The following is a 15,894-nucleotide window of genomic DNA, read 5'->3' on the forward strand; positions in this document are numbered from 1 at the left end:
GATGATTTCATAGTTGATTCTTCACTCTTCTGTGAGATTCAGTCAGAGTTGGGTTATGCAAACACAAGCACATGAGCATGCATGTGTGTGTGCGCACACACATACACACAACCCGCCTCAAGTAGTATCATATGGGACTCATCTGAAATCAATCCTGTTTTGCAGAACTTGCTGCCTGCGCCAAAGAACACATCCCTATACATTTCCTCATTAAAATATATGCCATTTTTAATGCAAATTCATATTTCAAAAATGGAGGGATTTTACATTCTAGGGCATCTCAAGCCCCAATAAATGGTGTAACTTACAGTAATCAGAATGTGTGTATCTCACAAAGAAAAAGTAAATTTCTAACCAGCTCTAAAGAACCAGGTCTGACTGCTTTCTCTAGCAGATGTGAGAACCAACCATTTCATTCAAGAAGCTGTGAGGTTAGCATATCTTTTCACTTCATGGGCTATAAAAAACAAGTACATTTCTAAAAAATAAATGAGAAATACTGAGGCAGTAAGGTATAATACCGCACAAATAACGCCCTGATAACTTCTACATTAACTTATACAGAACAGAATGAAGAAGGACTTTAAAATAACAAATTAATGAGCTCTATTCCATTTATTTTGTAACTGTGTATTGATACTGAATTACGAGTAAGAAATTAGGATTAAAAGATCTGAATTCAAGATAGAGGGTATGAGCTGAATATTAAAATACTGAAACAGTATATCAATCAAACCAAACTACTCACATAAATTTACTTTTGCATACCATTTGTCCATAAACTAGTTTTAAATAAAAATAAAATTAGTGTTTCTGTATGGACTATCTTATCATTTGATAACCATTCCTTAATGAAAGAGTAATATTCTGTCTAATACCAGGGACAAAATGTTGAACGAGTGAGCCACACTCTGAGGTGCACTATTTTGTTCCTACATATATATCCACTGGCAGCACACAAGTGGCTACAGACCACAATTTACCTCTGTGTGGGTGGCAATGGGGTTGGGGAGCTCAAGGGCTGGCACGTGGACAGGACTTAAATACTGAACTGAGGTGAAAATTATCTGAGTACAAAAGTGAACTGAAAATTTAGAAGAGAAAATTCTAGGTATCTTAAAGAACATTCACTACGCCAATAACTGACACAAAGGCAAACCCATACATTCACAATTACATGTCTGATTCCATGGAACTCCATAAACATCTATAATGGGGTCCAGGCCCAGATTTAAACTTCCTCTTTTTAATAACATTTAACATTGGACAGTTTCTTGTTGATACTAAGGATACCAAATGTCTTGGCATATATGTTTTTGAGCAAGCAGAAGCTCAGATTCTGTGGTAGGTCTTCACCTGAATTTGTGATTCTAGTGGTTACTAAAAGAAGAACTACCTTGTTAGAAATAAGGTGAGATAACCGGATTTTCCTCTCATCCTCAGTAGGTTCAAGTTTTCTCTCTGCAGAAGCCTCAACAAGAATAAAGGGAAACAGAAATTATAGTCTCATTCTCTACAAATCAGCTAATTTAGTTGTATTCACTGCTTATATGATCATACCACCACTTGATGGAACTCTGATAAAACAATCCACCAAAAGACAGTTATTTTCAAGTACTGTCAAATTTATTTATTCAAATTTATTTATTGCAAAAAAAGATACGTAATAGAATTTCTTTTTGGTGCATGATCCCTAACTTTTTGAATAAGTAACATTTTGAATACTTTTGCATAAGTAACTCCTCTGAAAATATACCCACTACATAAAAATACACTTATCTGTATACAATAAATGCACTAAAAATCTTAGATATAAATTGTAGAGTCTAAAGAATTAATGTGTTAAAAACAATAGGAATCACAAGAAAAAAATAACCACCAGTAGGCAATCCAAAATAAATGCCTGCTCAGTGCCTACATTTACAAATCCCAAGAACTTTCCTTTTGTAGTCAAGCAAACATACTAGATTTATTATAAAACATAATACTTTCGAATATTTTTAAAGAGTAATGTAAGTCTATTAAAAATAATTTATAAGAAGACTTTTTTTCCCCCCTTCTAGTACTTAACTGAAAGGTAGGCCTAAAATTTATCTGGAATTTGTGTCAATTTATAATAACTTATACACATACTTACAGGAGTTAAAGAAACCATACAAAGAGGAAAGTTAATTGCACTAAAAACCAGGAAGGAAACAGTCACTTAAACACTAAATGGGGCATCAATTAGAAATCTAGACAAAAAGTAAAATAACTTAATCCCAATGTCTGCAAATTTATTGGTTCATCAAGGGATGGCACTTCTTCCTAGCACAAACTCTAGGGGAATTGAGTGTGAGTGTGAGTGTGTGTGAGAGAGAGAGAGAGAGTGAGTGTGTGTGTGTGTGTGAGAGAGAGAGAGACAGAGAGAGACAGAGACACACTAACTCTGACTTTAAACACCAAGTGGCACATAATGAGTAAGTAAATGAACGAGAGCGATGGCTTAACTGGGTGCTTAGCCTTTCAGCTTGCCTTGCAACATGGTACCATGAGATGACAACAGGAGTGGGTTTATGAAGTGAATAAAGAATAGTATAAAGCTGTTATTTCTCAGACAAACTAAAACTTAGCTTGCCTTTCAGCCTCCTCCTCTTTCCCCTTCCCGTTCTCTACCCCACGGAGAGGCATGCACTGTTGCAGGTAAGAGTGTGGCTTCACAGTCAGCCCCACCTCTTACTACCCTCTAACGGCAGCCAAGTTACCTGACCTCCCATTCCTGTATCTGAAGGATAAGGGTAATCATAGTGCTTACTCAGTAAGGGCTGTGGTGGAGATGAAACAACTGAACGCACATCAAGTGCTAAAAACGATGCCTGGCACATACAAGCCAACGAGTTAGCTATTTTGATTGTTACTGGAGGGTCTTCTCTGTCCTAGGCTTCCAGAACCTCCCTCTGTAATCTACCACCTGTGCTTTCTCCTGCTCAGGCCAACAACCCATGCTCCCGCTCTTCCCACCAAAACACCTCCGTTACTTAGAGTGGTACTGTCTGCCAGTGTTACCACATCCATGACAACTGGCAAAAAGAGTACTAATACCTTGGGGTCACTTTTCATTTGTGCAATGTGTGTATAGGGATTTTCTGATGATCTAAAGAGGTAATACCAAGAACTGGGACAGATCCTTTCCATTCATGGTACTTATGTATCCTTCTGCTCTGTGCGCAGAGTCAAATGTGACCGAACATTTAACATAAGAACTTTTCACAAAGAGAAACATGGAAATCCATTTCTATGGAGATTTTCAATCTGTTCAACTTTACACCACAAAAGTGTTTTACTTTTCCTTCTAAAAAACTTGAGTGTTGTATAATTCAGATTTCCTTCCATAAACAGTTTGCCTAAATTAATTAAAAACTGGCTCCTTTCCTGTGCCATCTTTAAAAGAAAACTAAATGCAACCAAGTTAAGGCATTAGCACTATCATTCTCCAATCTCCATCAACTTTCATCTGGTTTTAATAACAATTCTTTCCACTGCTATTGTCAAAAATGCTATATGCTATATTCAATTAAAGTGAGTTACAGCACATTAATATAAACCAGGCAGATCTGTAAGAATTTTATCACCTGTCCAGATAGCTGGCAATATGGTTGGTCCTGACAAGTGGAAAGAACAGGAGGACCACTTAAAATTATAACCTGAAAATGGAATTTTTAATACAGAAAAATCTGGGTTGACCTGTACAATTGGTGGCCACATACTCTGCAGGACAGAGACATCTGTTACGGCTGCTGCACTGCAGGTAAGAATGAGTCACAGGACACTGAAACCTTGTACCCATGCTCTCTTTCTCAGGTGTTTGATCCAGCAAAAGAGCTCTTAATTGCTCTTTCAGGTGTATAAGATTTTAATTGCAGCACCCAGGACTTTGTTCCTACTCACTCGACACCTCACTCAAACCAGCTAGAGAAGAAACACTGCATTTCTCTCACCTGTCCAGAACAAGGTCTGGGGCAAAGATGAGCTTGCCGGGGTGGTCTATGGAGCGCCACATCAGCCCCACCATCAGCACCTCCATCCAGCAGCTCTCCAGCAGCCGCACTTGGTCATACAGGCCAAGCTCCACGAAGCCTGGGGAAAGCGAGAGGCTGTGAGACACACCCACCCTCCTCCTCGGCTCCCTGTTTCTGCATAAACAGAAGAGCAACTTTTCAAAAGCTGTGAAAACACAAACAAGGAAACAATCAATATCTTAAAGATGTGGTTAAATGCTGACCTAAGGAAGAAAATTTTGAACTTAAGGTGTGCAACTCACAATTTCCAGTCTGGGGCCCCTTCTAGAGACAAATATACATCACTTAGAATCCCTAAAGAACTGTTACCTGGGCTTACACAGCTTCCCAGATAGATGCTAGTAAAGAACAGAAAGCAGGAACCAATCTTTGTTAGTTATATCGTAATAACTGCTTTCTACTGCTGAGAAAGAGAACGCGGGGCTGCCAGCCAGAGGGACTGCCTGTCTGGCCCAGTCCACGGCTGGGGCTGGGAGCAGTGTGAGGCTGCAAGACAGAGCAGGGCCGGCCTCTGCAGACAGTCAAGGCTTCTACTGAAAGAATTTCTCCAATTGCTTAAAATTTCCCATCCAGTGTTAGACTCACTCTTCTCTGAGTAGGAGTGCTATTTCTAGGCTATTCTATCATGAAGAGTAATTTTAACGACTAAAGCGGGTCCTAATAGCCTAGTAGCATGCATTGGTCAAAGAACTGGAAAGAAAACAGGTAATCTTTAGGGAGGTGAGTGCTTCAAAAGCAAAGGAGAGATCTCTGGTGCTTTCTCCACAAGTCATGATAAAAGGATGAGGCCATGTACTATAAACACAGTTATCAAATGCACGGCCTTGGAGTGTAATGCACTCCAGTTAGAATCCCAGCTCCGCCTCTTCCTAGTTCCTTAATCTCTTTTTAAGTCTTGGTTTTCTTATAGAAAATAATAGGGGTTACAATGACTGCCTCTGAGAATTTCCTCCAGGTAAGTTCTCTCATCATCCTCACTTTAAAGATGAGGAAACTATGGCACAGAGAGCACTCAGGGTTCAAATCTTTAAACAATTACAATGCAAATCTGCACATGGGAGAAGTTAATGGAGTAATGAATGAAAAGATGCATAAATCCTTTCCAAAGCCCCATTCTATGCTCAATTCTGTTTCTAATATGTGTTCACATTCCAATCTCACCTGCAGTTATAGACAATAAGCCTACCGAGGGAGGCTGAGCTTTTTATATTTGTAGATATTCGAGAGGATCAAGCCTAGGTGATATTTTACCATTTTTTTTGGTTTGGACAGTGACTATATCAGCTGAGCAGGGGTGGGGAATTGCACCTCCAGACTACACCTAGGTTTTCTGGAAACTTTTCAAAACACCAGGCTTGAAGAGGACCTCACGCAGCTTTACAGTTCAGTTTTATTAGGGCACAAAGCTACACAGCTCTCAGCAATAATTATTTTCACCACCGCTCCCCATGTGGGGTCCTGAAATGCAGTGTTTGGAATACATGTAGAGCAAAGGCCAGAGGGAAGTGCATCAGTATTGTCTCCTATGAGAAAGAGTAGAGAAAATAATTCTGGCAAAGGTGAAAGTGTCAGACTAGCAAAACAGAACTAGAAACCAGAAAATCCTCAGACAGTTCAGCCAACAAATGACCCTGAGACATATCACTAGCCTAGGCCTAGGCCCCACAGCTCTTTATCCCCAACTTCTCACCCCCTCCAATCCTTACAATTTGCCTAATGTAGTTCCTGCCCCCACCACCCAGGCCAGAGGAATTGTCCCTAGTAGCTTAGAACTTGGAGAGAGACCTCATTTCTTAGATGACTATAAAGACACTCATGAAGAAGCCCTTTCAGGAGGATGATGGGTTGCTGCCATTCTTTGTTAGAATCCTAGAGTCACTCTTTCACAGAAATATCAATTCAGTACAATGCAATACTGACCTGTGGAGATGATCACATTACAGTACTGAAAATGCAGGTTCTAAATGGTAATGTGAATCATTAAACCTATTTTTAACTTAATGGCATTTCAGGTTTATTGATGATTCATATTAACTTCAGCTGCTGATTTACTCTATTTGTCCATATATTCAAGTGAGTCTTTTTCTATTAGGACAATAGTTTACAAATTCCTATTTAGTGACAAACCTTTCACTGGCATACTGATCATAATGAATCCCACCCCATCTTAACGTGCCTATACCACTCCTCTCAGGGTAAGGAGTCCACAGCCAGTAGACTGGTCAGTGTGGATCCCTGGCCCCTTCCTTTTAGACCATGTTCCAGGTCCTAGAACCCTTGAATTTCCTGCCCAAATGGCCCAAGCCCACTTCCAGAGCCTAGTTGGACTCTTCCCTGTCCACCTTCACAGACTAGGCATGAGAGGTGACCAATGTTAGTGTCTGTAGGAGATTATGAATTTGCAGGATGGGTTTTGCGCAAGGCTGCATGGGATGGATCTGGGGATGGGAAGAGTTTGGCATGGAAAGGGCCCTGACATACACAATTCCCCCTGTGCTGTACAGAACTCAGAGAAGAATTCCAAATTGGAACCTGGCCATCCAGGACGTGTTAAAGGTACATATGTGGAGATGGGAAGAGGGAACACATTTTATTTAAAGGTTATAAATCAAGCTGTCAAACTGTTAAATACACAGACCATCTTTTACGGACCTCCATTTTGTACTCTTGTACTTTAAGTGTTAGGGGCAGGCCTTCCTACAAATAAATGGAAAGCTGAGACCCAGAAAGCCCTACCGGGAATTTTCTTGGCCCAGCCAATCATGTGCACCAGTTCCTTGTCAGCCAGCTTGGTCAGGGACATCATCATGGAGGATTCGGTGAAGGGTGCGCTGGGGCGGCTCACCAGCACATTGGGCGGTTCTGCCTCCAGGAGCGTGAGCACCAGCTGCTCAGGGCCCAGGGCGCTCAGCAGCAGCTCCTTCACTCGGCTCACATGACCACTGTTTTTCTTAGCTTTGCTCAGGCAGTGCAGCTGCTCGTCGGAATTTCTCTGCCTTCTTACTATGCGGTATCCACACCTTTCCCTCCTGGAGCCTAAGATGGAGAGCAGATGATAACACGGTGCTTTCCTGTCCCTTTCCCAAACCAGCATTCAAGTTCCCTGAGTCGCCAGGGTAAAAATCACACAGTGAGGTCATTGTAAGACCGTAGTCTATTCTCAGAATGTGTCTTAGAACAGAAGACTGGCTTAGTTTCTGGAGCTTGAGGGGCATGTGCCAAAGATTATTACCTTTGTGACTGTATTAGCAAAATAAGTAATATGATTTTTAAAGGACAATAGCCCGAATGACCTTGAGGTCTCCATTTCAAGGTCATCCATGGATACTAAATCCGCTTATCTTTAAAAGAGTGTTGACATACCTGTTTCCAAACCATGAAATTAGGAATGTTCTTCAGACAGATGGGAAAAAGTTAGAAACTGAACATTGGTATTTCCAAACAGTTATCAAGAAACACACTTTTACAATACATTCTTAAAACGTTTACATGCATGCATATGTATATGTACACCCTTTTTACATACATAAATAAGCATTTCAAATAATAAATTGAGAAAATGTAAAAGAGTACAAATTTGGCATAAATTCTTTTGATTTAAAATTTTTTCTTTTCCATTTCCACACTTTATATACGAAATTAGGGTATTGTATATACTATTTCATAACCTGCTTTTTTCTCTTTTTATTAAAAAATGTATCATTTTACAATTTAAAAATCTATATAACATTCTGTTTTATGAGTATAGCATCACTGATGCTGGGACTACATCAAACTAAAAAGCACCTGCGCAGCAAAAGAAACCATCAACAAGGTAAAGAAACAACCATCTGAAAACGGAAATATATTTGCAAGCAATGCTTCCAATAAAGGCCTAATATTCAAAATATATAAAGAACTCATACAACTCAATAACAACAAAACAAATGATCCAACCAAAAAATGGGCAGAGGACCTGAACAGACACTTCTTCCAAAAAGACATACGAATGGCAAACAAATATATGAAAAGATGCTCATCATCACTAGCTATCAGGGAAATGCAAATCAAAATCACGAGATACTATCTCACACCTGTTAGAATAGCTGTTATCAACAGGACAAGTAATAACAAACGTTGGAGAGGATGTGGAGGAAAAAAAACCCTCATACACTGCTGGTATGATTGCAAATTGGTACAGCCACTATGAAAAATAGTATGGAGGTTTCTCAAAAAACTAAGAATTATCTACCATCTGATCCAGCAATCCCTCTACTGGGTATTTACCCCAAAGACTTGAAAACCAATATCTGAAAAGATATTTGGACACTGATGTTTATGGCAGCAATATTCACAGTGGCTGGGACATGGAAGCAACCAAAGTGTCTTACGATAGATGATTGGCTAAAGAAGCTGTGGTACATACATACAATGGAATATTACTCAGCCATAAGAAAAGATGAAATACTGCCATTTGAGACAACAGGGATGGACCTCGAGATAATCATGCCAAGTGAAATAAGCCAGACAGAAAAAGCTGAAAACCACGTATCATTTATATGTGGTATATAAATCTAAAAGCAAAAAACTAACTGGACAACCAGAGACTCATGGACATGGACAATAGACTTGTGGTTACCAGAGGATGGGGGTGCGGGAAGGAGGGAGGTAGATGGGGTAAAAGGGGTCAAATATGTGGTGACGGAAAGAAATCTAACTATGGGAGGTAAACACACAATACTATATATATATATATATGCCTTTCTATTAAATTGTACACCTGAAATTTACTGGATCTTCTTAACCCACACCACCATAAAAAAATAAATTTAAAATATATATATTGGGAAGTATGAAAATAATTTAAATTATTTGCCCCCAAGAAAACTTATCTGAATTTCCCCTTAACCTCGGCTAATTGTAGTAGAAGAAAAGGCTCTATCCATCCAGAAATATTTGGATCAAATTTATTACTAAAAGAATTAAAAGCCTAAAACATAATTCATCTTATTAGTAATCAGAGTGCTACAGTTAAGATCAATCATACCCCCATAGTAAAATTGAACAAAATAAATGGTTTAAGAAAGTAACTTTCTGATCACACATTTCTCTTTTGTAGAGTATACGAGGATAAGGAGTTTACAAAATAGGTTTACATGCAAAGTGAAAGGTTCTGAATTTATACATTTGAATTTATTTGACCAATTTTCACTGACAAAGCACTATGTATCAGGCTCTGTACTGAGTTCTGGGGATCCTAGGATCAATAAAATGAAGCCCTTGACAAAGAACTCACATTTTTCTACCAAGGACATTTCTAGTGCCATGACTGTGACACTGTAATCTAGTCAGAGTCACTCAGTGTGCCTCTGAGTGAACTTAATGAGAAACTCTACTAAATAGGAATGCTCCATATTAGAAAGTGCCCCAGCAAAATGATGATAATGACGATAATGATGTCCACAGCAATGGTAAATGATAATAATGGCAGCTAACATCTAATGGAAGCATCTATGTGTTAGGCATTGTGCATTGTACAGATTATCCCATTCTGGAACCACCCTAGAGGACAGGTGCTATTACTATCTCCAGTGTACAGAGGAAGAACCAGGTACAGAGAGCTCAAATAACTTGCCCAAGGAAGAAAAGCTAGAAATTAGCAGAAGTAGGATCTAAACCCAATCTGTAGTCTGAATCCAGAGTCGATGCTTTTAACCACTACTTTATCCTACCCCCTATCAAATCCCCTTCATATGTATTCGTAGGTAAATAAAGAGATAGCATCTAAAAGATGCTGAGTTATTGTCCCAACACTGGGATATAGCTCAAACAGCAATTCGGATCGTTTTCCCGTCTTTTACATTTCAGGGTATCCTTACAATGAAGCCTTATCCCTTATCCCTGAAGTCAGTCTGGATGGGTGTCCTCCTGCCATTTAAACAACCATAGTAATACCTCAGTAGAAAAGACAATTTTGGAAATGCAGAAGAAAAAAATGACAACAGAAGAGACATGATTTCTGAATTAAAAGAGGAAGCGGAATGGTGTAGGAGGATCCAGAATGCAGGCAGGATCCCTAAGCCTCTAAGGCTGGATAAGAGGAAGAAGGCAGGTAGAGGGAGCTTGGGGGGGGCAGATGAGAAGAGTGCTGGGAAAGGAGGGAGGCTTCGCTAAGAAAGTTCACTCCTACTCACATTTTCTCCATGGTCAGTGAAGGCTAAATATGCACATTCACCCATCTCATTTGTTCTGTAATCTCCAAAGATAACAAAATATTTTTTCTTAGCCCTACCTGGTGATTTTTTTGGCCAAGTTCAATGACCCTTTTCTTTCATTCCCCTTTTCCATTAAAGAGTTTTTAACTATTACATTTATGTACTCTGCCTCATGAGACTATATTATATCAAACTCACAACTCATATGAAATTGCCAATGAGGGAGACAGAAAGGAAGACACTACGCTAGGTCTTTATATGTATTATCATATGTATTCCTTACAAAACTCAATGAAACATATATGTGTTTCAGAGAAAACTGAAGTTTAGAAGTTCAAGTCATTTGAGCATACTCACAATTAGCAAGCAGTAATGGGACAAAATAATGATATTCAGTCTATGGGAGTCCAGTCCTCATACTCTTCCCAACACACATCCTGCCCCCTACAGGCGGAGTATACATGTGCAGCTGCCCTGGTCCTGAATCACCAGGCTACAGATACCCAACAGATCCTAGGTAATAAAAGTATTCTTCTCCTAAATCTAACTAAAAAAAATTTTTAAATACATATTCACCTTAAAGTATTGCTTAACACATGAAACACTTATTTGCAATCTTTTGTCAGAGGACAAGGCTTTCTCCTTCCTCTGCCAATTAAATCAGAAGTTACTTCCTAGCATAAATCACAGCCATGATATGTTGTCTCTGGATTTTCAGTTTTGGCTTCTTTAAAATAGAACAAGAACTTAGGTGCTCATAATGCAATCTGAACTAAGAATCTTTCTCGGCTTATAATTCCTCACCAATCTCATCCATACTTAACACAATAGCTATTAGTCTTTTATAGCTCATTCAAAGCTTTCACAGAAAAAACTGTGTTTTCCTATTCATATTTCATGTGTTTGCATAAATTTTAATCAGAATATGTAACTTAACAATTACGATGAGTAGAAACAGATTTGGGGAAAAGCCTGATTACTGATGAGGATATAACTGAAGTGGTGGGAACAGAAATGTTCAAGTGTTCTAGAAAGCAACCAATGCACACTGGGAGGTCAAGGGCATTGGCAGGATGTTTTACAGGGGAAACAGAAAACATCAGTGATTCTAGGAAGCAAGAGAACTATGACCAAATGGAAAGAACTTCTGCTGTAATTCTGAACTAGGTGAGTGGTCTTATCTATTACCTACACAGAGAAAAAAGGACAGAGAAGGTTCGAGAGACAGTTACTAAGATTGTCGAGAAAAGAGAGATACTTGTTTTAAATTTGTCAAATAGTTATACAGAGAGAAATTACAACTAACTACAGGCAAAATTTTGGCTAGTAGAAGAAAAGTACAGGCAGAGCTGGTATGAGTGTACAGAAACAAGCAAGTGTGTATAGACCAATGAATCAAAATTCGCCAGATGGAGAGAGCAGGGTGTAGATAGACATCACTGTCAGTTGTTATATTAATGTGCTCATTTTTACTTTGTTTTTTCATGTATGTATGTGCACATATGTAAATTTTCACAGGCATATGCATCCACACATGTTGTAGTAGAACAAAATCTATGCTCTATACACCTTTCACAGTCCTATCATGTTTCTATGTGTTTTTTTCTCCACTTCTACAAAGCTATTGGAGGGATAGGCCTGAGTCAATCCAAGTCACCCAAGTAACCCATGAGACATGCTACTTTCTTGTCACAGTTGTAACTGCGAATATTCACCAGACCTTCATCCTTAAACTTTTCAAGGCCTCAGGAAGATGGTCATCCATCCCCCGTTTGAGCTCTTCAGTAGCTAGAGTTCCCTAATTCATGCTGCAGACTATTCTTTTGTCAGAGCACTTGAATTGTAGATAGGTAGTTCTTCCCTATATTGGGCCAAAATCTGCCTCCTGTAACTTGTTCCCACTAACTCCAGCTCTGTCCTTTGTAGTTACAGGGATTGAGTTAAAGCCTCCTTCAATGCGACAACATACAAATACTTTAAGATAACTGCCAAGTCCTAAATGTCTTCTTATCCAGTCTACACATCCCCATAGCTTTTAGCATGTCCCACATACAAGAAAAGGGGAAGTAGAGACTCACCACACTTCACCATTCCGACTTCATAGCACTTCCGAAGTCGGCAGGCCTGGCAGCTTTTGCGCCGGTTCTTGTCTATTGTACACTGATTTGTAGCTGGACAAATATAATCGTTATGTCCTAGAGTGAAGCAAAAAAAAAAGGAAGATTATTACGATATTTTGGTAAACTTTCTTCCTGGTCAACAGCACTGATTGTACTACCCAGCTGAGAGATAAGAGACAGATAAGGCCAAAGGGCAGCCTCATCGGTGCCCTCTTAGCAAGTAGAGGAAACAAAGGAATATTTCAATACCCTACCTTTCGACTAATAGGTTATTCTCTGCATGTTCTCAGAATTCTCAAGAGATACGTTTAGAAATATTCTCCTTTGGACACAGAAAGTGAGACAGTCACCTGAAATTGTTTTGCTCCAAATCACAGAACTCCTCATGAGTAGTATTTATATATCAGGTCAGCAAAGTTAACTGCTTATATTTTTACATAGACTTCTCTTTGAGATTTAACATATCTTTATGGAAATTCATAGTCAAATAAAAGAACTAAACTAGTCATAAGAGAACAAATAAAGAAATTAGCATGCTAAATAAGAACAGAAAGAACTGCTACTTAACATTGTTATAGTAAACTATTCTTCTCAATTCCTCCCTCCCCTCCTCAGCCTTGTGACCTGGTAGTATACTAGGGTGGGGAGAATATATTTCCCCACCAAATGATAATGGACTTGGCCATGGGACTTGCTTTAGCCAGTGGTATATTCTAGATGTGCTACTCTAACAGTTGGGCTTGGCCACTGGCCCAAGCAGAATGTAGAGACATATGGTGTAGATAGGAACTCAACCCAAGGCCCAGAACCAAGCCTTATGAAGTAAAGCCACCCTAACAAACTCATAGATCTATAAGAAAAATAATCCTGATTGTAGTAAGACGCTAGTTTCAAAAATTATTTCAAATGCTCTGTGGAGAATGGATTAGAGGCAGCAAAACTCATGAAAGCCAGGAGACCAGGTGAGAACCTGCTGTAGCTATGCAAACTAGGGATGAGGCTATCTGAACTGGGTAATGGTAAGGAGCATAAAGAAAATTACATGGATATGAGATTTTAGGAAATAGGAATTGTAATAAAATAGAAGAAAAGTAAAAGTGCAGAGTATTTTGGTGTAGGTTTTTATTTCTTAATTGTGTCTTTCTAATAAATAATGTGGCCTGAATGTCTTACATTAAAGCTATGATGGACCTGAACTTCAACATGGAAAATGGATAACTCTCAATCATAAATTAAATGGACAAGTCATAGAACAAATTACACACACACAATAAAAGGGAAGGTTCCATTTATGTAAAGTTCAAAAATAGAGAAAACTAAACTATCTTGTGTTTCAGGGAAGCATGCTTAGGTGGTAAAACCATGGCAAGGAAGGCAGAAATTAGGACTGTCTTATCTCTGTAACAAGGGAAGGAGCTATGACTGGAAGGACCACCCAGAGGGACCCCGAGGTTCTGGAGATAGCTTGAACCTCATGGCCTGAGCATTAGTTAAATGGGAGTTAGTATTCTTTAAACTGGATTTAAATAAATACTGAATAAATGCACTCCTTAACTCTATCCTCTGAGAGACCCTGAGAGCATGGACATCTGAGAGCAACGAGCAAACTAGCACCAGATCGTGGTTTATAAATATCATTCTTCACTAAGAAGAAATAGGGCTCTTTGGAGAAATAGCTTATTCTAGGACCACAGAAGAGAAAACACAAGATGACCCTAAAACATCTTGTTGTGCCAGGAAGTAAAGAAGTGCCAAAGAATTATGAGTGCAAGTAAAAAAAAATAAAAAATAAAAAAGGTGCAAAAGACACAGAAGTGAGTTAAGATCCTGCTGACCAAATCTGGGATAATTTGGATATCCAAATAAATAATGATAGAACTAGATAGAAAATAGGAAATGATAAGTTATACTGATATAAATTAAAGGCTTAATGAAGAATAGGATATTTACATTGTCTCAAAGAATCTCAACACAAATATTCATTAATTACAAAGGGGAAAAGAATAATTTACAGCGTAGAACCCTGGCAGACATCACCTTAGCCAAACAAATTACACATCACCAGTAACAGGGCAAATTGAAATCGGGTACCACATGAAATGAGCCAGTAAGAAGAATATAGCATCATTTGTGACATTCCTGCCAACAGTGTGTAAGCTGAACCTACTGATGAGATTCACGTCAGAGAAGCCCAAAGTAATGCGCTTCTGCAAAGTAACTAGCCTTTAAGGTTCGAAAATGTCAAGAGTGTGAAAACCAAGACTAAGAGACTGTTGTGGACAGAGGAAGGCTAAAGACATAACTAAATGCAAAGTGTGATTCTGAACCACTTCCTTTTGCTGTAGAAGGGCCCTGTGGGGACAACCGCAAAACTTAAACGAGTCTGAGGATTAGATGGTAGTAATGTACCAAAGCTAATTTCCTAGTTTTGACTGTTGTGGCAATACAGGAAGTACATGTTAAAGTATTCAGGGGTGATGGAACCTAATGGTGGCATCTCATTCTCAAATGACTCCAGGAAAAAGGGCTCTTATATTATACACATACAACTTCTGTTAGTTTGAAAATAAAAAATAAAAAATGCTACCAGTGGCTTATCAAACAATATAGCTGTTAATTCACACAAATACAGATACATACAAATACTCAAATACAGATAAATTAAAATTTATCTATATTTCAAATGCTATTGTTCTAAGTTCTGAAATTAACTTTCCTTTTTCAAACTCACCAGATTTTAAAGAACATTCTCAAAATGATATGGTTCCATGTTTGGACTACAATCAAATATAATAATTCTCTCCCACCTTAAGTAGATTCCAGTAACATTTGTTCAACTAAATGCAAACTGAAATTCAGTTTTTTGTGGCTTTACCACTGTGCCCTGAGTCAGCCTGGGGTGCCAGCAAAGGTATAGACTGGACAATTCTAAAAGACATCTCTCCCTCATAGGTATGAAAACCACTCTCTCAAGTCGCCCTCCGCACTGGCCAGGTACAGGAGGCAATGTCTGCCCACCTTGACATATCAACATTTCTGACTGCCTGCCAATTTCCAGATATTCTTCATCAATATTTCATTTCATCCCAGATCTTTCCTATAAAGCGCTATGATCCCCATTTTACCAATGGAAATGAGCTCAGCTTTAGTTTTCTGTTTTGCATAATAAATTTCTATAAACTTATTAGCTTAAAACAAAACAATTTGTTATCTCATAGTTTTCATAGTTTAGCTGGATGTTCTGCTCCAGGGTCTCACAAGGCTGCAATCAAGGCGTCAGCAGGGCCATAGTCTCATCTAAAGCTCAGGGTCCTCTTCCAAGCTCATTCAAGATGTTGACAGAATGTCTCTTGCAACTTTAAGACCGAGGTTCCCTCTTCTTGCTAACTATAGGTGGGATATTGCTTTCAGCTCTTAGAGGCAGTTCATAACATGATGTTTGCTCTCTTCCAGGCTAAGAGGAGAGCATATCTCTTACTTTCAGTTTCTCTCCAGTCTGCTATGATGGAGTCTTATATATAT

At 38.8% G+C, this 15,894-nt stretch overlaps 1 protein-coding gene across 7 annotated transcripts in view; it reads right to left on the minus strand.

Moving 5' to 3' along the window:
• Nucleotides 1-15,894, minus strand: part of ESR2 (estrogen receptor 2) — a 63,386-nt gene that overhangs the window by 20,530 nt on the left and 26,962 nt on the right. For 6 of the 7 annotated variants that reach the window (XM_036238308.1, XM_036238309.1, XM_016141772.2 and 3 more), the window contains 4 exons: nucleotides 12,331-12,447; nucleotides 6,795-7,094; nucleotides 3,978-4,116; nucleotides 1,397-1,471 (listed from right to left, as the gene is read on the minus strand). In XM_036238308.1, coding sequence (XP_036094201.1) covers nucleotides 1,397-1,471; nucleotides 3,978-4,116; nucleotides 6,795-7,094; nucleotides 12,331-12,447 — 631 coding nt within the window. The remainder of the gene's footprint in view (nucleotides 1-1,396; nucleotides 1,472-3,977; nucleotides 4,117-6,794; nucleotides 7,095-12,330; nucleotides 12,448-15,894) is intronic. The other variant, XM_036238312.1, reaches the window with a different exon arrangement.

Source organism: Rousettus aegyptiacus, unplaced genomic scaffold, assembly GCF_014176215.1.
Source record: "Rousettus aegyptiacus isolate mRouAeg1 unplaced genomic scaffold, mRouAeg1.p scaffold_m13_p_3, whole genome shotgun sequence".
Lineage (NCBI taxonomy): Eukaryota > Metazoa > Chordata > Mammalia > Chiroptera > Pteropodidae > Rousettus > Rousettus aegyptiacus.